This window comes from Lynx rufus, unplaced genomic scaffold (assembly GCF_022079265.1).
Source record: "Lynx rufus isolate CCGP_SWC_20201006 ecotype Redwood Valley unplaced genomic scaffold, mLynRuf1.p SCAF_2, whole genome shotgun sequence".
Classification (NCBI taxonomy): domain Eukaryota; kingdom Metazoa; phylum Chordata; class Mammalia; order Carnivora; family Felidae; genus Lynx; species Lynx rufus.
The window spans coordinates 33,561,798-33,587,788 of record NW_025814834.1 but is presented as its reverse complement, the minus strand read 5'-3'; the positions used below and the strand labels follow the sequence as shown (position 1 = coordinate 33,587,788).

The window sequence follows — 25,991 nt, the reverse complement described above, 5'->3', positions numbered from 1 at the left end:
ACGCACTGTACTAAGAGCCCTGCATATATGACATCATGAAATCCTTAAAACATCTCCATAAAGTAAGTGCTATTATTATATCATGTAGTGGTTGAGGCTTGACAGAGATTGAGTGGCTTGCATAACCCCAAACAGATCAAACAGTAAAGTGGTGGATCCAAATACATGCTCTTACCATGGTCTCTATGAACTAATAACTGTACTATAATTTGAGAATTAGGCAGTGAAAGCATTAGGAAGGGGAAGGATAAAACAAGCTCTGAATTATTACCCCAGTTACCATTTTTCTTCTTGGTTCCCTGTGTTGCATCTTACTAGAAATTTATATTCCCATGCTTCTGAAAACTTTCTTTAGCCTAAAATTTACACCTGTTCTTTCCTGGCCACATGATTCAGAAGACAAATCAAAGGTTGTCAGAAAGGATGACACTGGATCATCTCCTAGGCTCAATCTATTTTTGAGATTTACTTTTTAAAGTCTTGCTGACTTTACATAGTTGTAGCCCATAACTTGGTTTGCATTGGCAGGACTGGGAAAAAGAAATACTTGCAGTCCCCAGAGGTGAATTGAGGAAGAGTTCTTAGAGTATGGAAGGCTTAAGCTTTGCCAGGTTACAAAGCTACAACCTCAAGCCAGACTCTTGAGACAGGACTTTCCATCTGTATCTGTAGTTTTTCCTCTGGAGAGTCTTGCCTCTACCATAGGTCAGAGTGAAACAACTTTTTTAGTAACAAGACTATTGAATTACAGTTGATCCACATAGGATAAGGCAGTTTCTCAAAGGGTGGTCTGTGCACTACCCTTCTCAAAACACTTGGAGTGCCTGTGAAAATGCAGATTCCTACAGAGTCCGACTCTAGGAGTGGGGCTTAGTAATCTGCACCCCAAGTAATTCCATTGCACACTAAAGTCTAAAAGCTACTGAAAAGGATACAGAGATCACATTTACTTAGCTACACTTCTGTCTCCCCAATTATTCTCCTCCAGGAAAGTCAAAGGAATCAAAGACTGAAAAGAAATCAGGGCTAATTCCCAAAGAAAGGAATCCAAGAACCAAAAGGAAAAGGATACAGAAGGAAAGGAATCTGGAAATAGCAGCAGAACTGAATGGGCCTGATATCATTAACTCTAAGGAAATAGAAGACACTTCAGATAGAGGTTTCTCTCCTTCCAGTTCTCTTGTAGAGGACCCTTGGCTTTCCGCCAAGTATGATGCTCCGGAGAGCCAAGTGTCCATAGATGGAAGATCATCACCCATGCAGACTATACCTGTCACTAGAAACACGGAATCTAAAGAAGAAAGAAGCTATGATGACCCTTCCAAGGTGAGGTCCAATATTCTCAGTTTGGCCAGAGAGATTTCTGTTCTCACTCGTACAACTGCAGATGTGGGAAAAACAGCCCCAAATCATATTGCAGTTGTTGAAACAGCAGTACTACATAATGGTTTTATTTGTTCTACTTTGATACCTTCTGACCCTTTAAGAAGCCAGAGCTGATCCAAGACACAATTTGTCAAAGCCCCTCTGAAATGATGCATTCTGTGAGGCCCCCAAACTGCCACAGCATATACTCATCCCTTAAAGAGCAGGAAGTTGGCACAGGCCTCACAGTCACAGGGAAAGGTGGGTTCTGGCCATCAGAGCCAAGTACATGCATATCCCTGACTTGGCCTGGAACTAAATCTTTGCCTGCCTCCCAAAGGCTATGGAAATTTCTCCTTTCCTGATTTGCTTTTCTGTGGCACACAGCTGTGCCACAGGCAGTTTATACACACGTGTATGTCTTTACAAGGTGCTTTGGCATATAAAAGTAATTTTGTTCCAGGAGCCTTGATTCTAATGTCAGGTATTTAAGAGAAAAAACTGTCAGTGTAAGGAATATTACCCTTGAAAATCCCTGCAGTGAATCAAAAATAATACCATACAGATACATCTCTCAATAAGACCAACCCAACCAATGTTTCCTCTGCTCTTGGGATAAATCACAGTTTTTCCCACTGAGATGAAGGTGCCAAACTGCATTTAGAGGTCTTGTTGTAGGGGGGAAGAGAGTATCTTTAAACACTACAATTATACCCACAGCTAAACCACTATGGTTGAACTCACATAAGTTACATGTGTGTATGGTACAACTCTGCTGAATCTCATTTAATCTTTATAGCCACACTTGTGAGCCAGATGTAGTTATCCCCATTTCAGAGACCTAGAAACTGAGGCTTGGAGATAAGAGACCATTTCCAGAAGCCACACAACCATAAAATGATAGAGCCAAGACTTAAACCCAGGTCCTTTGGCTCTAAAATCAGGGTGCTTGTCAGTTTTAAATCATTATATTTTTCTTTATTTTATAATCCATGGTCTTCCAAAAAGGATTTCAAGAAAGATCTTGACTTTATAGTTCCCAGTATTCCCAGCTGCCTACACTATGGAATTCTGCTCTACACCACAGATGAAAATTTTAAGCTGTGGGTAGAACATTCCTGAGCCTGCCAGAGAATCAGAATTTCTTAGCTTTATCGTTAATCCATAGTACTGTTCTGCCTCTGCACAGGCTAAAAAGCCAGGAAGTTTCACCCCAAGTTGGATACACCGAGCTCCCATAGAAGAGTTGCATTCAAAATTGCCCTTGTGGCTTCTGACTGTGGCGGGGACGATAGGGAGAAAAAGAAAGCTAAAACACTTCACATAAACCGAGGGAACCTTTCGCTGAGAAAGTGGGTTTGCATGGGATTAAATGTAAGTCTAACACATTTATATCTAAAACCGTCCCTGGTAAGATAGCCTTTGTCTAGAACCTGTGGGTCCCAGGGCTTCACTAGGATCACCTGAGAAGCTTTTTAAAACCAAGGCCTCCCACCTAGATATTCCCATTGAATTGGTGGGTGGGGCCTTGGCCTCAAGTAATTTTTAAAAGCTCCTTACGTGTCCATAAAGTGCAGCTAGCATTGAAAACTCCAGACATACGATGTGTCAGACATTATTTTGGCACTTTCACTAATTCAATTAATCCCAGTAACAGCCCCAAGAAGAAGACAATGTCAGGGAAATTAAGTTGTGACCTCCAAATCCTGAAGCAAGTAAGAAACTTGGACCCAGGCCAGTCAGACCCCAGAGCCCAAGCCAGAGGCTGCGGTCTGTGGGGAAAGCACTCAATGACTCCATCTCTGAAGAGAGACAACGTACCCGGTGGGGTGGAGGAGGGCTCACCCTTGAGACACGCTCTCCCTTTCACTAAAGAGCACTCTGGTTCCACAGACCCTCCTCGCCAAGAGAGAGCAAGAAGCTTCCAGGGACAGGCTGCGAGCAGAGAGGGCTGAGATGAGACGCTTGGAGGTGGAGAGGAAGAGAAGGGAGCAGGAAGAGCAGAGGCAGCTCTTGCAGGAGCAGCTGGAGAGGGCAGAGAAGATGAAGGAGGAGCTGGAGCTGGAGCAACGCGCCCGCGCGGAGGAGATCCGGTGGGTGGAGCAGCGGGAGGCTGTGGCCACACCAGGAGGCAGCAGGAAGAGGCTGGGGTTAACCTCCACCAGGGACAGAGTTGGTTCTGAGGCTAATGCCCGGTAGTAAAACAGCACATCTCATTTTCCTCTGTCCTCAGTTATCCTAGGAACAACCGGGCCCAAAGATCGGGTGTGGTGTCCTGACCATTAGAGTCTTCCTGGGAGGGCTTGGTGACGCAGCCCAGCAAACGTTTGTTGAGCCCCTACGACTGTCTGCACTGCGCTAGATTCTCTCAGAGGCATTGACTCATCTAATTTAATATTTTTCTGTGAGACTGGAGTTTCAAGATTCATCTTGTAAGAATGGAAAATGAAGCTCTGGGAACTTAAGTCCCCTACCCCCAGAGCACAGGGCTGTCTGGTGAAACTTCAGGCTTCTGGTTCCGGGCTGGTTGTGCTCTTGCTTCTGCTCTTTACTCAGGCTTCCCTTAGAAACCCCACTGTCCTCTGAATGGGGTGCTCCGTGTGGCCTGTAGCTGCAGGGCCTCCACCAGGGGCACTGCCTGCCAGCTAGTCTCGCAAGGTTGCCCCCGTGCTTTCCGCCATTTCCCTGACCATCTTGTGGGTTTTCTCAGGCTGAGGAAACAGAGACTCGAAGAAGAACGGCAGCGGCAGGAGGAGGAGGAGAGGAAGCAGCAGCTTCAGTTGCAAGTGGCCCAGGAGAGACTCCGGCAGCAACAGGACAAATTCCGGAGGAAACTGCAAGAACTGCAGAGAAAAAAGCAGCAGGAGGAAGCCGAGAGGGCTGGTGAGGGACGTTCTGGAGGAATCTGCATCTCCTGTCTATCTGGGGCAGAAGTATTTTTATCCCACTGTGGGTGTTCACTTGAATCTCCCCAGAGTTATTCCTATCTAGGCCTAGTGTGTGAAGCACTCTAAATGTATAAGCTATTTTTTTTCCAAAGTGATTAATATGTGTGACTGCAGTGAGTTGAGCTAGAAGATCAAAGTAAGACAGACTCACTTGTGGAAATGACTCTTGGGTCCCGCTCCCAATTCAGTCATCTCCCAAACTGGGATTCTACCCCTCCCATTGCCCTTTTAGCATTGCTCAGGAGGTGCCTAAACTGGAGACATAGCCCTGCCCCTTGCTTCTTTCCCTAGCAGATAGAAACAAAACATCCGGATAGCTTCAGGGCAGCCTTTCAAGTGCTTAAATGTGGAATCTCTACTGCCTCACTTTTGAGGAAGTGGAAGGAACGTCAGTAGAGGACACTCTTTATAGGCTGGTCAGTCCAGCTGAGTAAGCACCCGATTTCTCCAGACCCCGATCTGACGCCCCTCCCCAATGATCTGCATACCACCTGTGAGTACCCCAGGCTCTGGAAAATTCTCCCCTAAGGTTTTGTACTAATTGCACAGTGTAGGTGCTTGACACTTACGGACTCTTAAATTTATAATTTAACCCCAATATGATCCCCACAGAGGATCTGGCAGCCTGCTGGCAGGTAGGCAGCACAATCTCATGGGGAGTCCCTGGGAATCACAGTGAGAGAACTGTTTTCTCCAGTAATGAGACCCCTGATGAGCCTACCCCCTTTCTATTCTGCAGAGGCTGAGAAGCAAAGGCAGAGGGAATTGGAAATACAGTTAGCAGAAGAACAAAAACGCCTGATGGAAATGGCTGAAGAAGAACGGCTAGAGTACCAGCGGAGGAAACAGGAAGCAGAAGAGAAGGCTCAGCAGGAAGCAGAGGAGAGAAGGCAAAGGGAAGAGGAAGCAGCAAGGCTGGCCCTGGAGGAAGCTATGAAACAGGTGCAGGAACAAGCCAGGTAGGGGCTTATTTGGGCAACAGTTGCCATAGGGGGATTGTTTCAAGGTCTTGATTCCCTGGTGCTAGTACTACACTTGCACTGCCTTTGGACAAGTGAAGTTCTCCCACTTTCCATAAGCATGTTTTGGAAGAACTAAAAAACAAAAGGCTCTTTTGCTGCAAATGTCACAGAATTGCTTCATGGCTTATATAACTTGTATTGAAGCTGGGAGTTTAGATTTCATCTATCTCAGCCCTCTGGTTTACAGAGGAGAAAACTGAGTCCTGAAGAAGGGAAGGATCTTGATCAAGGCCCAATAGTGTTAGAGGCAGTACCAGGACCACATCTTAGACCCCTGATTCTGAACCACTGTCCTTGGTATTTTTTGGTTACCTATTGTAACCACTGGGAATTCAGGAGTGAGCAAGACAGATGTCTCTTCTCCCATGGCATTTATATTCTAGTGCTGGGGCAGGGAGACAAATAAATAAAGATTTGTTTTAGCCAGTAACAGATGCTATACAGAAAACATTTTAAACATGTGATAGGATTGCAGGAGGCTTAAGTTAGATTGGTCAGCCAGGGCAAAACTTCTCAGAAAAAGTGGATATAAGGTAAGACCTGAATGACAAGGAGTTAGCCACATAAACATCTGGAAGAAAAATATTCTACAGGCAAAGGTTCTAAGTGCAAAGGTTCAAAGGAAGGAGACTGGCATGTTGGAAGAATAAAAGAAAGTCAGTATGGCTGGAATGAAGTGAACAAGGCACAAAGAATACTTTCAGATGAGGTCATATTAGTAAGCTAAGACCAGATCTCATGAGAGCCTTGTTAGGAGAAATAGCACAGAATTAGTTAGTTCTCAAGGGCCAATGACATTTTCCCCCTTTTCTCTAAAAATAGTAATGATCATTTCATCATCGTTGATAATAGAATTTCTTGAGGAATGTGGTTTCAACTTTAAGAAAGAACTTTTTTGTTTACTTTTTTAAAATATTTGAGAGAGAGAGGGCATGTGCACAAGGAGGGTTAGGGGCAGAGAGAGAGGGAGAGAGAGAATCCCAAGCAGGCTCTGCACAGTCAGCACAGAGCCCAACACATGGCTTGATCTCATGAGCTGTGAAATCATGACCTGAGCTGAAATCAAGAAGTGGACGTTTAACCAACTGAGCCACCCAGGTGCCCCTCAACTGACTCTTTAAAAACTAGGTCTTCTATAGTTGCTTTCTCATGTATTTCTACTCCTTAGTGAAAGCAACAAATAGACATCCCCCTTTAGAACTATCAAACTTGGGGCGTCTGGGTGGCGCAGTCGGTTAAGCGTCCGACTTCAGCCAGGTCACGATCTCGCGGTCCCGGAGTTTGAGCCCCGCGTCAGGCTCTGGGCTGATGGCTCAGAGCCTGGAGCCTGTTTCCGATTCTGTGTCTCCCTCTCTCTCTGCCCCTCCCCCGTTCATGCTCTGTCTCTCTCTGTCCCAAAAATAAATAAACGTTGAAAAAAAAATTTTAGAACTATCAAACTTGAAGGGCAAAGAAGCACAACACAGAAAACCATGTGAGTCCAATCTTGACTGTAAACAGTTTACTCCCTGCAATGTATTTTCTACAACTTAAGCTGAATGTAAATTCTTTAAGGGACCAAAAAGAGAAGGCAGCCAGAACAATTCTATTTTGAGGTTTTCCACCTAACCGGAGTTGTTCCTCTCCTGGACTTTACTCAGATGGTTTTTTGTTGTTTTCCAGCTGTTGTGTGAACTACAAAACAGATCGTTAGAGAAGTCTTGATTCAATTTCAAAATTATGTATTCCATGTATCACAGCAGCAGGACTGGGTTCTTAAGTATTGAGACCAAAAGCAAGCGAAACTAAGGCTAGTCCAAGTAGCTGAAAGCAGAAAACCTAGTGACTAAAGTGGTGTGTGAGGGGTAGAGTCTCACTCCACCAAGGGTTAGAACTTGATCCCAGCTGGCTTTACTTCATCTTCACTTCTGGGACTTTGGCCCAGGTACTTTTAACTTCTCTGGTCTGTTTCATCTCTAAAGCAAGGGAGTTCCTTCCAACAAGACAAGTTTAAGAACTTTGAGTTTGCCCTTTCCTTTAACTTTCCCAGGAGAAGGTTCATGAAACTCTAAACCTCATGTGTAAAGTTACTAAATGAATAGAGTATAATCTTCCACTAAAATGAAAGATCAGTAGTCTAACTGATGGTTGCTCAAATCGAAAGTTTTTCTACTGGCTTATAGGGACTATTTCTAAGATGCTTAATCATACTGGGATTGTGGGTGGGTTGTCTCCTTAGGCAAAAAGCTGCTTTGAAGAAACATCTTCAGTTCCACCAAGAACTCTCTAAGGAAGCCAGTGGCCTACAGTGGACACAGAACATTTCCAGATCATGGGTGTTCTCTTACTTCCAATTCCTACAAATACCCAAACCTTAAGGCTAGAAGAAACCTTAAAAGTAAGTTGGGAGGTGGTGACAGAAAAAGAGAAACTTCTATAATGAAGTTGCATTTCATTTGGTTCACCTCAACCCACACCTAGCTTCACTCTAGGACCTCCATTCCCACCACCCTTCCCCACCACACATAATTAACTAAAGTCTTCATTCACCTAAATCCATCATGTTCTGTAGAACCCCATAAATCCAGAAACTTTAGTGCCTAAAACTGCCCAATAATTTCATTTGTTTGAATTTCAGCAAATTCAGTTTAACTTCAGTTAGTAAGACACTAACATCATCTTAGGATAGTCAAAGTATTTGATTTCACAATGTGTCTGAAGGAGTTGATAAAATGGAAATTCCATAATGCAAATAATTCTGAATAGGTTAAGGAGTTAATTCATATATACATACTCTTTATAAGGCAAAATCACATCTATTTCAGCCTAAACATCTAAAATATGCTGCCTGTTGAAAACAAGGTAAGCACTTGATAAATGTTCATTTGAGTAAAATTAGCTGTTTTGTGAGGGTATTCTCACTTCCTCAAAGTATAGATTCTAGAGCTGCACTGGTTTGTAAGTAGCCACATGTAACTATTTCAATGTTAAAACATTCAATTTTCCATTCACAATAGCCACATTTCAAGTGCTCAATAGCCACATGTAGCTACTGGCTACCTTACTGGACAGTACAGATGTAGAACATTTCCATCATCATAGAAAGTTCTACGGGACAGCACCATTCTAGACTCTTGATAATTAACAAATCTTGAGGATCTGTTTCTGTCCCTTTAAGATCCAACCACTCACATAATTTCCCCATTTTTAAAATCATATGGACACTATTAAGGAACAGACTTAATTTTTAACATCTCTTTAAATATCAATAAGTATTTAGTAAGTATCTGTCATAGAATTATCATCAAAAGGTATGAAAGATGATTACAAGATCTATAAAAGGATGTTAGAGCAAGCAGTATCTGAACCAGAATTTTCCCACAAATTTCCTTTGGCCCTACTCTGTATCTGTGTGCAACTGAAAAAGTATTTACAGATGATTCCCTCAAATTTCTCACCAATGCTTGTAAAGTATTTACTCTCTATAGGAACTGTATTTCTACAATCCTGATGTCAAGCTTAATTTCAAGTCTGTATTGCTGACTTGCTGTATTGCTTTATGTAAAAAATAAATAAAATGGCCAAAACACTATCATTGTAATTTTAAGTATGTCACAAAATTTCTCAAAATTGTCCATCCTACTTGCACATTCATTCATTCATTCAAGTCATTCAGTAATACTTAAGCAGATGAGAAAGGAGCATGTCAAATAATACAAGAACAGAAGAAAAAACACTCAAGGAAAACATCCTTGTGGGGGAAATTCCCATTACTGACTTTATTTTCTACCTTCTTTTACAAATTGAGGATGTTGCAGTCAAGCACCAGGTAGAGCAGCTACACTAAATGTTATTCAAGGTCCCTTCCAAATCTGATATTCTATTAAACTGTTGCTATGAAAGTCCTATTTTATCAGCACTACTACACCAGATAAGCACACATCAGTAAGTTAACCATAGCAGAATGCGATGCATTTTAGAAGAATCTGATAAACTAAAAATGAGATTATTTCCCCAGTACCTAAGCTCCACCACCTAAATGCTGAGAACCTTCAGAGATGCAAACAAAATTAAGACACCAAACTATATACTTACACGTTCTGGATAGCTCAAATAGCCTTATCAAGTTTGTTACTCAGGGCTGACAGAAATATGCAATTCAATGAGGATTTTCCAGAAATGGGCCTAATTCCTAGTCACTATTTAAATGCCAGGTGACAGTCTAAAGGCTCTATTTTACTTAGACTATATACGTATAACACAAGTAATTTTTCAGCTAGGGTCAGACTTAGGGATTTTAAGGCAAGCCAACTATTTCTCAACAGGTGACTTGAGTAGGGTTATATAAGCTGTAACAATTTTTATAAAATGTGCTAGAGACAGGTTTCACCTGCTCTTCTAAAGTACTCAGATGACTATTCTATCTAGGATAACATGAAATTAAATTATGTGTATGCATACATATACTAAATTCTGTGATTCATTAGAGTTAAAAGGTTATACTCTCTAATAGGAACTAATTTGGTACTTTAGTTTTACAGAGATTAAATATTTAAGATATAAAGTAATAAAAGGAAAATATAAACAAAGTATACCAAACTTTAACTAAGCAGAGAACATTTTGTAAATTGTTAAAGGAAAAACTTAAAATTATCAATATAAATCAATAATTTTTGGCATGCCCATTTATTCAATATGATTGGGTAACTAGATCATATATATGCACCATACAAGAATATCAAGTTTTTAAAAAAAACAGAACACTGAGTATTTAAGAAGGTAGTGTGGCCTTAATTAAATCCTTGATTCAAAGGCACTTCAGTAACTTTCAGTGCTTCAAAGTCATGATCATCATCACTGTACAGTACTGAAAAATTTATTTGTACCATGTACAAACAATAATTTCCAGTATTATGCAAAAAAGACCTTATGTTTTAAGCATTTTCTTTTTTCTTTCTATACAATTAAAAATAAAATGAACATTAGTACGGTTTTTACAAATATTTTGTTTATTTTAATGAAGCTGGTACAGACAATGTCCATTTAAAACCCATATCCCAGGCCAAAAAGTACAAATAAAATCAAAAAGAGCAGTGTTCTGTTGAATACACTTCTGCATGAATAACTTTATTAACTGCTAATGAAAATTAGAACTTTTCTGGGATCTTCTGACAAGACTTTTCTTTTATCTTAAAATGCTTTCTCTTCAGTGAAGCCATCTTTGGAGTTAGTCATTACTCTCACGATCTCTGTCATCTCGACTCCAGCCTGCTATTTCTCTTCTTTTGGTCCAGACCCTCAAATTTTAAAAGAAGCTTCAAGTTAAGGAAAAGTCATTTTTCCACAGTTCAGTTCTCTGAAAAACTTCCATCTCCCTCTGAAAGTCATAGTCCAGGAGTGAAGCAATCACATACTAGAACTTCAGGGCCAAATGGAAAGTCATTATGAACACTCGCATTGGTCGATCTTATTTATCACAAGCCTGAAAATGCACAGTCCTGGAAAAGGTGGTGGCCTCTCTGTGCACACATGTAATTTTTTTAAAAAGGAGAGGGTGACATGAAGGGGGCTGAGGTTTGATCACCAAAAATCAGCACAATGAAAACAAGTGATAATGAATAATGGGCACTAGAATTCAAATTACCAGATGTTTTAAAGAGATGGGGTGCCAGTTTTCATTTCCGTTTTGAACACCACATTACAAAAGAACTATTTTTAAAAATAAAAAAGGATTGAGGGTAAAGAAAAAAAATAAAAAGAATATCTAAATCGTTGAATGACCCCCTGTTTGTTCCTGATAAACTTCAATCACATCTTCTTCCTCCATTCCCAGCTGTAAAAGAGGGGGAAAAAATGTTAGAATACAAAAGCACTATTTTTTAACTGGCTGCAATTATGTGGCCACTGTTTTACTGTTTTAAAGTGCAAAAAAATGCTGAAGTGATCCACAGTTACCCTGTTCTAAGATTAAGAATCTGGGTTTCCTTTATTTTTTTTTTTAATGTTTTAATGTTTATTCATTTTTGAGAGACAGAGAGAGAGAGAGAGAGAGAGAGAGAGAGAGAAGGTGGAGGAGGGGCAGAGAGAGGGGGAGACACAGAATCCGAAGCAGGCTCCAGGCTCTGAGCTGTCAGCACAGAGCCTGACGCGGAGCTTGAACCCACAAACCATGAGATCATTACCTAAGCTGAAGTCAGAAGCTTAACCAACTGAGCCACCCAGGCACCCCAAATCTGGGTTTCCTTTAATATAAAGAACATAGAGGTGTATCTGTCCTCCTGATTCTATGAAGTCATTCATCTGACCCAGCTGAGCCAAATTCACCTCCTAATATGCTTAGCATATAAAGTTGTGTTTTTTAAAAGTACCTCAAAAAGAGCTTCAAATCTAACGAAACATGTATTTAACAGTTTAAGCAACAGTTTGACAGTGTGTATTTTCTAAAAAATCATTTTTTACTTCTAGATGTAATTACCTTACAGAATCTCTTTCATTTATTTCAAAAAAACTTGATCTCACTTTGAAATATATGTGGTTTTAGTTAGAAAAATACTACCTAAAGATTCATTTCTAAGTAGTTTGCTTTGTCATCTACAATTCCTTCTGGCATATAACTATTAGTTTTTGGCAGCGACCACTCTCAATATAGAAACGTTATCCATACATCTACTGTTACTTGATAACTCCAATTTTATACGCTAGATTTGTCAGCCTTGCCCTTCTCAATTCTTAAAGAAAAAAAGGGGAATCCTTCAAAATGCCTTTTACAGAACACTAATAAGCAAAGTAGAGGCAATTATTGTGTGGTTGTTTGTTTGTTTTTAATGTGTTTATAAGCACTGAAATATTCTGGAATTTTTTCATAAAGACATTAACATGGTTGCCTCTGAGAAATGGGAATGTAGAGATATTCAGAGTGGTAATTACTTCCCACTTTATATACTTTGGTATTTTGTTTTATTACTTTTAACTATGATTATTCTTTATTTTAAAAAAGAGTACATAAAGGGGCATGGTGTCATACAGAAACCTAAGTATGACCCTCAGTGAGGGTAAAGGACCATGAATCTGTTGATTCTGTTGTGCCATCAGGGTTCAGAAGCACTGTAACAGGCACACTGAAAACAAAAACTAGCCATTGTTTCCACTAAACTACAGTGGATCACAAAAGCAAATGAAAAATAAAGGAAAGTCTAAGATCAGCGAGAAAATTTATAGGTGACATTTTTGGTGCAGAATTACAACACATGAAAAGATACTCTAAGAAATCTAAAAATAAAACAGACATGGGGGCACCTGAATGGTTCAGTCGGTTGAGTGTCCAACTTGATTTCGGCTCAGGTCATGATCACACAGTTCCTCCATTCGAGCCCTGCACAGGGCTCTGTGCTGAGAGCAAAACATGCTTGTGATTCTCTCTGCCCTTCCCCCACTCTCTTTCTCTCTCAAAATAAACTTAAAAAAAAACTAGACATGGATTTAGGACTTTTTAAGTGATTCAGGCTGGCTCTAGTGTTATGGATATCTTGGTTGTGGTCTATTTATGAATGTTAAAATAATTATTAAAGATGCTGGGGCGGGGCACCTGGGTGGCTCAGTCGGTTAAGCGGCCAACTTCGGCTCAGGTCATGATTTCGCGTCCGTGAGTTCGAACCCCGCGTCAGGCTCTGTGCTGACAGCTCAGAGCCTGGAGCCTGTTTCAGATTCTGTGTCTCTGTCTCTCTGACCCTCCCCCGTTCATGCTCTGTCTCTGTCTCAAAAATAAATAAACGTTAAAAAAAAAAAATTAAAAAAAAAAAAAAGATGCTGGGGCGCCTGGGTGGTTCAGCTGGGTAAGCCTCCGACTTCAGCTCAGGTCAAGATCTTGCAGTTTATGGGTTCAAGCCCTGCATCAGGCTCTGTGCTGACAGCTCAGAGCCTGTAGCCTGCTTCGGATTCTGTGTCTCCCTCTCTCTCTACCCGTCCCCTGTTCACTGTCTCTCTCTCAAAAATAAATAAACATTAAAAAAAAAAAAGATGCTATTAAAACAATTTTATTTATTATTTAAAGATTTTTTAAAGTAATCTCCACACCCAAAGTGGGGCTCGAACCACAACCCCAAGATCAAGAGTTGCATGCTCCACTGACTGAGCCAGTCAAGTGCCCCAAACTAAATTTTAATTGCACATATAGCCCGATAAATAACAGCAAGGAATAAAATGCCAAACATTACAAGATGCCTTTAAGTCAGGAAGGTAGCAAATATCCTTCATCTATGGAAAATAGGAAGCAATCAGCTTCAAGAAGTTAGGGGATTACTCCCTAAATACCTATTGTCTCACTCTGCCCCATTATGCTTCTGAAAAGATAATCTCAATAGCGAGGAATGAGTCACTAAAATGTAGTAAATATCTACTGTGTTGAAGAGATTATGTCAAATTAGAACAGGGAAAATACAAGATGAGTATTTTGTATCTTATTGTGTCAGACATTAAGAAAGTACTCAAGGGGCACCTGGCTGGTTCAGTCGGTGGAGCATGAGACTCAATCGCAGGATTGTGAATTCAAGCCCCACATTAGGTGCAGAAATTACTTTAAAAAGAAAATCTTTAAAAAAAAAAAAAAAAGAAGGGGCGCCTGGGTGGCGCAGTCAGTTAAGCGTCCGACTTCAGCCAGGTCACAATCTCGCGGTCTGTGAGTTCAAGCCCCGCGTCGGGCTCTGGGCTGATGGCTCAGAGCCTGGAGCCTGTTTCCGATTCTGTGTCTCCCTCTCTCTCTGCCCCTCGCCCATTCATGCTCTGTCTCTCTCTGTCCCAAAAATAAATAAACGTTGAAAAAAAAAATTAAAAAAAAAAAAGAAAAAAGAAGAAAGAAGGTACTCAATAAAGTAGGTAGATATTAAACCAGGAAAAAGTTTGATGACAAAGAGGATATTCATGTAGTTTCAAAGTACGTCCCCACAAATTACAACAGGAAAAGTAACAACTACATTGTAAAGAAAAAACAAAACAGTTAAACTGAGTGATAAAAATAAACATTATCAATAAGGGACTTCATGTATTCCAAATGCTATACCCTAAGAAAGACATATCACCATTTACGTAGTATTCCAGCCCAAAATACATAACTTAAATCTTAGTCATAAGGAAACCAGTCCAAATTGAGGGACTTTCTAGAAAATAACTGGTTTGTATCTTTTTAACAATGTAAACGTCATGAAAGACAAAGAAAGATTGAGGAACTGTTCCAAATTAAAGATGATTCAAGAGACACCTAAATAAAATATCTTGATACTGAACTGGATCCTGTGATAGAGAAGAAAATTTGTTATAGAGAAGAAAATTTGTTATAGAAGACATAATTGGGACAAATGACAAAATTAGGTTGTAAAGTATTCTAACAGTGGTAAGTGTCCTGAATTTGATTAAGAGTACTGTGGTTATGTAAAGGAGTATACTTGTTCTTGAGAACTACACACTAAAATATTAAGTAGTAAATGACCATGGTGTATGCAACCTAACTCCCACATGGTTCTGGTAATAAATACACACACATATACATGGGCGAGAGAAATAATTAAGTAAAGGTAGAAAATGTTAAAAATAAGCCAATCTAGGTGGAAGCGAGTATAATTTTTAGTACTATTCTTGCAAGTTCTCTGTAAGATGAAAATCATTTCAAAATAACTTGAAAAAAGATGGAGACATGTCAAAAAGAATACAGACACCAACTTGAAGGGGCCCACACTGGCCACTATCTAAAGAATATTCTCAGAGTTTCAATATCTCCCCACAAATTACTTTCTAATTAAAAAGGAAAATGGTAGGGGTGCCTATGTGGCTCAGTTGGTTGGGTGTCTGACTCTTGATTTCGGCTCAAGTCATGATCCCAGGGTTGTGGAATTGAGCCCCACACTGGGCTCTGCACTTAGCGTGGGACCTGCTTAAGATTCTTTCTCCCTCTTCCCCTCTTCCCTGCTCATACTCTCTCAAGAAAAACTTAAATTTAAAAAATACAAAAAATAAGATAAGGAAAGTGATAACTTTACAATGAACAAATCTGGCAGTTACCACCTTAACTAAAGTTGGCCAAAGTTAATGTTACCGTAACAGGACAAATGGACATCACCTACCTCCTGATGTGATTGATACACTCAGAAGTACATAATAGCTTCACTCTGTGCTGCTCCTACCAAAAATGCAAAACTGCATCTAATCATGAAGAAACATCAGACAAACCAAAATTGAAGGACATTCTAAAACATGGCCTGAACTCTAAAAAATGTCTGTCTGAGGGGCATCTGGGTGGCTCAGTCGGTTAAGCATCCGACTTCGGCTCAGGTCAGGATCTCACAGTTTGTGAGTTTGAGCCCCTTGTCAGGTTGTGTTGACAGCTCAGAGCCTGGAGCCTGCTCCAGATTCTGTGTTTCCCTCTCTCTCTCTGCCCCTCCCCCACTCACACTCTCACTGTCTCTCGAAAATAAACATTTAAAAAAATTAATAGCTAAAATAAAAAATGTCCAGCTGATGAAAAAGAGGGTAATAACTAGTTACAATATACTAATCCCCTAATAAGGGATCCTAGGTCAAGTTTTTTTAAAAAGGCTATAAAGGACCTCACTGGGATAAATGGCAAAATCTGACTATTCTGATTGCATACTTGATAACAGTATTGTATCAATGTCAAATCTCCCATATTTGATCATTTAACTGTGGCTCTTAGGAGGTAACACTAAAATATTCAGGAGTAAAGGGTCATGATATCTACAAAATTAATCTCAAATAATCCATCAATGATAATATGTAATATAGAGAAACTGATCAAGCAAATGCATCACAATATTAATAATTGATGAATCTAATGAGAAGGTTATACGGGAGAATATTATACTAGTCTTATAACAACTCCAAGTTTGAAATATTTTGAAAATAAATAATTAATAGGGGCATCTAGGTGGCTCAGTCAGTTCAGCGTCAAACTCTTGATTTCAGCTCAGGTCATTATCTCAGGGCCATGGGATCAAGCCCCATGTCAAGCTCCGTGATGAGCATGGAACCTAGTTGAGACTCTCTCTCCCTCTCTTCTCCTGTCTCTCCCCCTCCCTCTACTCCACTCACACTCTAAAATAAAAAAAATTAAAAAAAAATTAGTAATAACCATATATTGTTCCCACTATCAGAAATATCAGAAATGTTATTTTGTATTTGGAGGGGGAAATCTGTATAAATATAAATAGATGTTGGGAATGAAAGCTGGTGTAGCCACTCTGGAAAACAGTATGGAGGTTCCTCAAAAAACTAAAAATAGAACTACCCTATGACCCAGCAATTGCACCACCAGGCATTTATCCACGGGATACAGGTGTGGTGTTTCGAAGGGACACATGCACCCCCATGTTTATAGCAGCACTATCAACAATAGCCAAAGTATGGAAAGAGCCCAAATGGCCATTGATGGATGAATGGACAAAGAAGATGTGGTATACATATACAATGGAGTATTACTCAGCCATCAAAAAGAATGAAATCTTGCCATTTGCAACTATGTGGATGAACTAGAGGGTATTATGCTAAGTGAAATTAGAGAAAGACAAAAATCATATGACTTCACTCATAGGACTTTAGGAGACAAAACAGATGAACATAAGGGAAGGGAAACAAAAATAATATAAAAACAGGGAGGGGGACAAAACATAAGAAACTCATAAATATGGAGAACAAACTGAGGGTTACTAGAGGGGTTTGTGGGAGGGGGGATGGGCTAAATGGGTAAGGGGCATTAAGGAATCTACTCCTGAAATCATTGTTGCACTATATACTAATTTGGATGTAAATTTTAAAAAATAAAAAATTAAATTAAATTAAAATAAATAAATAAATGGATGTGCACATTCACAATCTCTCTCATACTTTATTACTTTCAGATGCTTCTAAGGGAAGGGGGGGTATATAAAAAAGAAAAGAGACCATACAATGAAACAAACGAATACACAGAATTATTAAAAACATAAATCAAGATGACAGAGCCAAATATATTAATATACACTAAGCTTTTGTATTAAGTTCTCAAAATGGGCCAAAGATCAAAGATCAAACTTGAACCATTAAGGTCACCAGCACCATGAAAGTGTACCAGAAATCTACCAAATTTGAGGAACACCTATTCCTCTTCAAAACAATGTACATGCCTTATGATTTCAGTACTAAATTCCCACCTGCCACCTCTTTTTTTTCTAAGCATTTTTTTTTTTAATTTATCTATTTTGAGAGAGAGAGCATGCAAGCATGGGGTGGGGGGGGGGTGTGGTGGTGGTGAGGAGACAGACTCCCAAGCAGGTTCCACACTGTCAGTGCAGAGTGTGATGTGAGGCTCCAACTCACAAACCATTAGATCATGACCTGAGCTGATCAAGAGTTGGACGCTTTTAGCTGACTGGGCCACCCAGGCACCCCTCACCTCTTTTTTTTTTTTTTTTTTTTTAAGATTTTGTTTTTAAGTAATCTTTATACCCAATGTAAAGCTCGAACCTTGCATGCTGAATTGACTAAGCCACCCAGGCGCCCCTCCACCTCTCTTTTTATTGGCAATTTTTAAGGCAAGATATGGGAAGTTCAACCCAAAAGACTATCTTTCTCTCTGACAAATCATATACCACTTAAATCAGAAAATATTCAAGAAAGGATAGTTTAATACCAGTGAACCAATGATTCAATGCAGAATTTAACATTTTGGGGGAACACCTGGGTGACTCAGTCAATTGAGCATCTGACTCTTCATCTCAGCTCAGGTCTTGATCTCAGGGTTTTGAGTTCAAGACTCACACGGCTCCACACTGGGTGTGGAGCCTGCTTAAAAAAAAAAAAGGAAAGAATTTAACATTTTTTTCACCCAAAGAAGAAATTATACTCACTTCTTTTGGAGTGTGATTATCAGCAATTCTCTGACCTTCAAAGAGAAACCTGAGTGAATTCATTGGAACTCCCTAAAAAGGTAAAAACAAAAAAAACAAAAACAAAAACAAAACCATATATATATATATATATATATACACACACACACACACACACAAATCTTAAAAGAGATAGTAGGAACTTTGATGCACAAAAAGCAAACATGAGAGCTTCAACAGAATACACTGAACATAAAGCATATCTATCCTATCATAATTACCATTTATTGAGTACCACCTATTTGCTGGGCCCTCCCTATACCAAGTATTTCACATACATAATCATGTTCATCACAACAATCCTGGAAGGTAGGTATTATCACCTTATATTCACTTTATAGGTAGGGAGTCTAAGGCATGGTAAGGTCATACAGGCCAGATACCAATTTAAGGCCCATCTGTTCTTAAACCTGTGCTCTTAACCACTATTCTATAGTTTCCTCTAAAACCTGTATGCTAACATAAAAGATAAAATCAGAAATTGGATAAGCACTCTCACTAGTTTCCACCTATACAATCAAAATTAGTTTTAAGCAGATTAAATCACATATATATGGTAAAGCACAGTAGCTAGCCAAGTAAGCTACAGTAAACCTGTGATGACACAGCACTATATCAACTATTCAACAAAAAGAGCTAAAAGCGAAGAAATGACTCATTTAAAGAAAAACTGCTTCACTAGTAAGTATAAATCAAGAATCATTTCTTTAGTCTAAAAGTAGAAAAATTAAAACTATCTTCCAAGCAGTATATACATAAATATATGAGACCCTGCAAACTTATCCTTCATTTGATTTTAAATTCTTTCTAGGCTTATACAAAATAATAAACATAACTGACAAGGGCAAAATATTCTTTGTTTTAATTATAGAATCTTTTAAAAAACTTTATCTTGTGCTGAAGTCAAAAAGAAACCAGTCTATAACATCAAAATTGAAAAATGACTCAATAATTACTTTATATACTTTTCAATCTCTATTGCATGTTACATACTTCAGAAAAATTAAGTTTCCTGTTCCTTGTATATCAGTAAATACAAGAAAAAATTATCAAGCCTCTTTGAACGAAGCATAAAAACTTTTCTGAAGACTGTAAAGTATACTCTGAAGCATAAATAGGAAACCCACCATCTTCAATCTTGGATCAAAGTTTAGCTTTCACTTTAGCACTGTGATTTACCTCTTTACTTTGCATTGTTCTTCCTCAGTAACCAACTCCATCATCTATAGATGGGGTGAAAAGACTAGCTGTTGTGAGGATTAAAAGGCAATGTCTTTAAGGACCAAGCATAGTGCACTTAACATATGTTCTTTCCCCTGTGAGCATCTCCATTTTAGCTCCCAGCAATATTATTAAAATGTGAACTAGCTGAGCGCCAATTAATCAGATTTTAGTGAGTTTAACCACTAACATCAAAAACAAAGAAATATTTGTTTTACTCACCCTAACACCTAAGTGATCTCTTTTCTTCTGGCAAAATGAGTTTTATGTTGGTTACAAATTTGAACTATAAAAAGCAAAGTTTCTAAACATAAAACCTATAATACCTAAGTTAATACCATGTAATATAATTATTAAAATCTTGGTTGTCTCCTATAAATACTAATTACAATTACATTTTCTATTTTATTGATAATAATGATGAACATTCATTGAGCATTTTTAAGCATCATGTTAACAGCTTTATGTAGGTTATCTTCATGAGGTAGGTACTACTATGATGTTCCCATTCTACTGAGGGAGAAACAAGGCACATAACTTGTCTAAGATCCCACAGTCAGACAGTAGTAGAGCCTGAATTTGAATCCAGGCAGGTTAAAGAATTATGGATTTAATAATCGAGCTCATGAAGGCCAGGATCTGAGAATTTATATTAATAAATTAATAAGCCTTCTTTATGATTTAAAAACATTTTTTAAAGTTTATTTATTTTTTGAGATAGAGCATGAGCAGGGGAAGAGAGAGGAGACACAGAATCTAAAGCAGGTTCCAAGCTCTGAGTTGTGAGCACAGAGCCCAACACAGGGCTCAAACTCACGAACCGTGAGATCATGACCTAAGCGGATGTTGGACGCTTAACCAACTGAGCCACCCAGGTGCCCCTGATTTTTTTACAGGAGAGAAAATTCCTTCATGTTGAAAATACATAATGTAATTAGCAGTAACCTGTAGTACTATATATAAAGATAATAAACTAATAATACTAGTACTTACATTTAACATATGGCTACCTTGGTTAAAAACAAGGAAATTTCATAGTGATCACCAAAAATTACTTGCCTTTACTGTTACATACACTGGTAAGCCATTAAAATAGAAATATTCATATAGCTATTTTTACAACTCTGAATCACTTTTCAAAACAGTTCCACAAACCTTATGAATTTAAATTCTGAAATGGGCCACAATGGGGAAAAAGGCAATTAAACAAGGTATAGTTTTCTCCTTCGGCTGCTAATGGTGAAAATAATAAAAGATCATTTTTCTTTTAACAACCTTTCTTACAAGAAAAATTAATGACATATAAAACATTGTATCTTATATCATTACATACAAACCTGTCTTTGACAGTATGATTCTTTGAGTTTCTTGAGATGTGTTGTCATTTTCACTTTGAAGTGAATCTCACTGCTATCCTAAGGAGATGAAAGAAAAATAATTATCCCTTTGTGTAAACTATTTGCTTTGCTTGAAAAAAATTATTTAAGTACACATATAGTACAAATAAAAACATAAACCCTGTCACTTTCCCACCAAAATACTCTTTTTAAAATACATGAAAATATATATATATATATATATATATATATATACACATATATATATATATATATATATACACACACACACACACACACACACACATATTCTTTTTAACATTCCTAACAGGGTTTATTAGAATACTCTAAGCATCCTCAAAGTTACTTAATGTCCATTTCAAAAATATTTACAGTCTGTCCTGGATGTTAAAATTAGCAGTATAAATAAAAACATGTGTATCAAAGAATGTATTCCTTCATAGTTACATGTCTATTCTATTTTCAAAATAAAGAGAAGTTAAACTATCACAAACACCCAAAAGCAACTCAAAACAAAAAGTACCCCCCCAACAACTGAAGCACTGTTGAAGGTGGTCAAACCTATAAGAGAAGCATATACCATAAAATAATAGACAAGAAATTCATTTCTGCCACAAAGTCACCCCAGAGTCTGGTTTCTCTCACATAAGTAACATGAATAAGAACCTGAGTGAGTCAAAGTAATTTATGGCGCCAGGTTCTTTTCTTCTACCCAGACTGCCAAACAAACCATCAGGCAACCATCCAAAAAAAAAAACCAATACTGGGGGGTGCTTAGGTGGCTCAGTTGTTGAGCATCTGATTCTTCATTTAGGCTCAGGTCATGATCTCAGGGTCATGGATTTCACTTAGCATAATACCCTCCAGTTCCACCCATGTAGTTGCAAATGGCAAGATTTCATTCTTTTTGATTGCAGAGTAATACTCCATTGTATATGTATGCCACATCTTTATCCAGTCATCCTCGATGGGCATTTGGGCTCTTGCCATACTTAGGCTATTGTCGATAGCACTGCTATGAACATTGGGGTGCAGGTGCCCCTTCAAAACAGCACACCTGTATCCCTTGGATAAATACCTAGTAGTGCAATTGCAGGGTCGTAGAGTAGTTCTATTTTTAATTTTTTGAGGAACCTCCATACTCTTTTTCAGAGTGGCTCCACCAGTTTGCATTCCCATAAATCAATAATTCTTAAAAATGTAATTCATGGCATAGAACATATAGATCAATGTTAGAATAAACGGACAGCCCAAAAATAAAGCCACATATATCTATAGTCAAATAATTTTTTGCAAGGATGCCAACCAACTCAATGGGAAAAGGATCGACTTTTCAAACAGTAGTTTGGGACAAATGGATAGCCACATGCAAAAATAAAAAAAAGTTAGAATCTACCTCAAACTAACACATAAAGTACTCAAAACCATCAAAACTTAATGTTAAGAACTAAAACCATAAAAATTTTAGAAAAATCTACAGGTATAAATCTCTGTGACCCTGGATTAGGCAACAGTTTCTTAGATACAACTCTAAAATCACAGCAAGAAAAGAAAAAATAAATTCAATTAATCAAAATTAAAAACTGTTGGGGCGCTTGGGTGGCTCAGTCTGATGAGCATCTGACTTCAGTTCAGGTCATGATCTCACAGTCTATGAGTTTGAGTCCCACGGTGGGCTCTGGGCTGACAGCTCAGAGCCTGGAACCTGCTTCAGATTCTGTGTCCCTCTCTCACTCTGCCCCTCCCTCGCTCATGCTCTGTCTCTCTCTCTCTCTCTCAAGAATAAAAAATTTTAAAAATTTTTCTAAAAATGGAAAAAGGATCTGAATAGACATTTCTTCAAAGAGGATGTACAAATGGCCAATAAGAACATGAAAAGATGCTGAACATCATTAGCCATCAGGGAAATACAAAACAAAAGCACAATGAGGGGCACCTGGCTGTCAGAAGAGCATGCAACTCTTGTTCTCGGGGTCGTGAGTTCGAACCCCATGTTGGGTATTGAGATTACCTACCTACCTACATACATACATACATAGTGCCACACCACTTCACACACACCTGGATGACTATAATTAAAAAAAGATTAGAGCAAGCATTGACCAGAATATGGAGAAAGTAGACCTTCACACAATGCTGTTGCTGGGAATGTAAAATGGTAAAGCCACTGCTGAAGACAGTTTGGCAATTCCTCAAAAAGTTAAATAAAGTCTGGAATATTAGACCCAGTAATTCCACACCTAGATACATAACCAAGAGAATCAAACACATCCCTCCACACAAAAACTTATACATGGATGTTCAGAGCAAAATTATTCAGAATAACCAAAACGAGGAAACAAAAGAGCCCAAATGTCCCTTAACAAATGAATGGATAACAAACTGGTATATTCATACAAAGAAATATTATTCAGCAATAAAAAGGAATAAAACACTGATTCATGCTGCAACTTGGATGAACTTTGAAAATATATTAAATGAAAGAAACTAGTCACAAAAGGCCACATATCATGTGATTCCATTTATATGAAATGTCCAAAACAGGCAAATCTATAAAAACAAAAAATAGATCAGTGGTTGCTAGAGGCTGGCAGGGGAGAGGATAGGGAATAGTGCTAATGAGTAGAGTATGTCTTTTGGGGATGATGAAAATGTTCTGGAACTAAATAGTGGTAATGGTGCACAGCATATCCTTGTGGAATATATAAAGGCCACTGAATCATACACGTAAAAATGGTGAGTATTGGTATGCCCAGCTGGCTCAGTTGGTAGAGCATACAACTCTTGATCTTGGGGTTGTAGGTTCAAGCCCCACATCAGGTGGAGATTACCTAAAAAAATAAAATCTTAAAAAATAATAAAATAAATGGTGATTTTTATGGTACACGAATTAAATATTAATTAAAAAATTTTTAAGTAAGGGACACCTGGGTGGCTCAGTCAGTTAGGCATCCAACTGTTGATCTCAGCTCAGATCATGAACTCACATCAGGCTCTGCACTGCCAGACTGAGCCTGCTTGGGATTTTGTCTCTCCCTCACTCTGCCCCTTCCCCACTTGCGCTCTCTCTCTCTCAAAACAGATTAACTTTAAAAAAAATTCATAAAAATTATCAGTTAAGATAATCACAGAAAATGGGGAAAGGATATGAACAAAGAATATAAACATAGTAGGTCAGTAGTAGCCTAATGCTACATCACAAAGCCTGCATCACTTACCTCACTTCATCTCATCATGTAGGCATTTTATCATCTCATATCATCACAAGGGTGAGTATAGTACAGTAAGATATTTTGAGAGAGAGATCACATTCACATGACTCATTACAATATACAGTTATAATTGTTCTATTTTATTATTACTGTTGCTAATCTCTTACTGAGCCTAATTTACAAATTAAACTTTACCAGAGGTGTGGATGTACAGGAAAAAACATAGTACAAATAGGGTTCAGTACTATCCACGGTTTCAAGCATTCAATGAAGGTCTTGGAAAATACTGCCGCAGATAAGGGGGAACTACTATATGAAGATTCATTCCTCCAACAATTTTCAACTAACCTTAATTATCAGTTAACATCTCAAGAAAGGTCAGTAAAGATACAGTCTGGGGAAAAGACATGCCAAGAAAGAGAAAGGGGTCAGTAAAAGGACTACTGAGAGCCCTTTTACGGTTGGCCCTAGCTTTATCACTCAATAGTATTTACTATATTTGCCACTGAAGCATGCTAACCAAGAAAAGTTTTTTATTTGGAGAAATTAAGATAATCTAAATCTGCCTAGCAGATCTGCCTAGCAGATCAATAGAACAGTATGAACCTCTTCTACCTCCCACAACAGATGCATGTATAGTAAATGAAAATGCCATTTTTAAATAATTTGCCTTACTGAAATCATTTTTTATGTATCAGAAATTACTCACTTTAGAGAGTTAAAGGAGAAAAATAATGAAACTCACCTGTCCAATGACTTTGAGTTTAATGTATTCTCCTTCCTTCTTATCCCCCAAGTCTTCAGTTGAAGGTTTTGCCTCCTGAAAGAAAAGTATATTCAAAGATAAAGTTCCTATATGCTATTGTAATTACTTACTCATAAATACCCATTACTTTCACTGAGTACAAAATCTGTACTTGAGAATAAAACAGCATTTATTTTCTCCGCCACACCAATTAAGCAAAAAACCTAAGTCAATTACTGTTTCAAATACCAGTGTTCCAGAAGTCAAAATAGAGGTCTCTTATTTGACAATAAATTTCATATAATAAAAAAAAAGATTAAAAAATTTGACAATAAATTTCATATAATAATTTAAAAAAGATAAAAAAAAATAGAGGTCTCTTATTGTGATATCCTACAGTAATACGTCTAAGACCCCACCATGCATAGGAATCAACTGAGGGACTTTTTAAACAACTGCTGGGCCCCACTCCCAACTTTTTATTCAGTAGGTGAGGGATAGGGCTGTAAATACATTTCTAACAAGTTACCACTTGGTGCTAATTCTGCTGGGCAGAGGACAACCTACCCTACAGTCACTCCTATTAGTCAGAAGTTCATTCTCCATCAACCAAACATTCTGAACCCAAGATTCTCTTTTCAGAGCCTATCAGAGAAGTTAACTACTCCAATTGCAAAACTATACTAAAAAACATCAATTAATCATATTAGTATAAGCAAGGTCTATTTAGAAAGGAAAATCAAACAGCATATTGGTCTAATGTACTCTAGGATCAAAACAAATCAATTTTATATCATCTATTATTTTAGACTATCTGAAGCAGTCTATCCAATTTTAAAACATTAGGCTTGGCTGAAAAAGCTTAGAGTAGTAAGTAGAATAAGAAAAAAGTATAGAGTAGGTAGGAAAAAGAAAGAGGAGACAAAATTTGAAGAGAGAAAAGAGGGTTATAAAATAATTTCTAATTAAGGGATACTGAAAAGAAAATGAAGTTAACAGAATAAACTAGTTAAAACAATTTCATCATGAAGTATCTAAGAAAAGCCATTTTACTAAAGGAGGTAGCTTGGAAAATTTCACTAAATAGTACATTAAAAGTATCTTTCCTGGGGCACCTGGGTGGCTCAGTCGGTTAAGTGTCCGACTTCGGCTCAGGTCATGATCTCACGGTTTGTGAGTTCGAGCCCCACGCTGGTCTCTGTGCTGACAGCT

The 25,991-nt window shown here is 38.3% G+C and overlaps 2 protein-coding genes across 4 annotated transcripts in view; one reads left to right on the top strand and one right to left on the bottom strand.

The window, feature by feature from the left end:
• The window catches only part of KIAA2012 (KIAA2012 ortholog), a 109,039-nt gene extending 100,148 nt beyond the window's left edge, over positions 1 to 8,891 (top strand). For both annotated transcript variants that reach the window (XM_047084827.1, XM_047084826.1), the window contains exons 20-24: positions 989 to 1,326; positions 3,259 to 3,458; positions 4,076 to 4,248; positions 5,053 to 5,272; positions 7,554 to 8,891. In XM_047084827.1, coding sequence (XP_046940783.1) covers positions 989 to 1,326; positions 3,259 to 3,458; positions 4,076 to 4,248; positions 5,053 to 5,272; positions 7,554 to 7,692 — 1,070 coding nt within the window. In that variant the 3' untranslated portion in view covers positions 7,693 to 8,891. The remainder of the gene's footprint in view (positions 1 to 988; positions 1,327 to 3,258; positions 3,459 to 4,075; positions 4,249 to 5,052; positions 5,273 to 7,553) is intronic.
• Positions 8,892 to 10,300: 1,409 nt separating this feature from the next.
• Positions 10,301 to 25,991, bottom strand: part of SUMO1 (small ubiquitin like modifier 1) — a 28,752-nt gene continuing 13,061 nt past the window's right edge. Inside the window, exons 2-5 of one of the 2 annotated variants that reach the window (XM_047084696.1) lie at positions 24,780 to 24,854; positions 20,802 to 20,879; positions 18,205 to 18,276; positions 10,301 to 11,147 (exon numbers count right to left, since the gene is read on the bottom strand). In XM_047084696.1, the coding sequence (XP_046940652.1) occupies positions 11,079 to 11,147; positions 18,205 to 18,276; positions 20,802 to 20,879; positions 24,780 to 24,854 (294 nt within the window). In that variant the 3' untranslated portion in view covers positions 10,301 to 11,078. The remainder of the gene's footprint in view (positions 11,148 to 18,204; positions 18,277 to 20,801; positions 20,880 to 24,779; positions 24,855 to 25,991) is intronic. The other variant, XM_047084697.1, reaches the window with a different exon arrangement.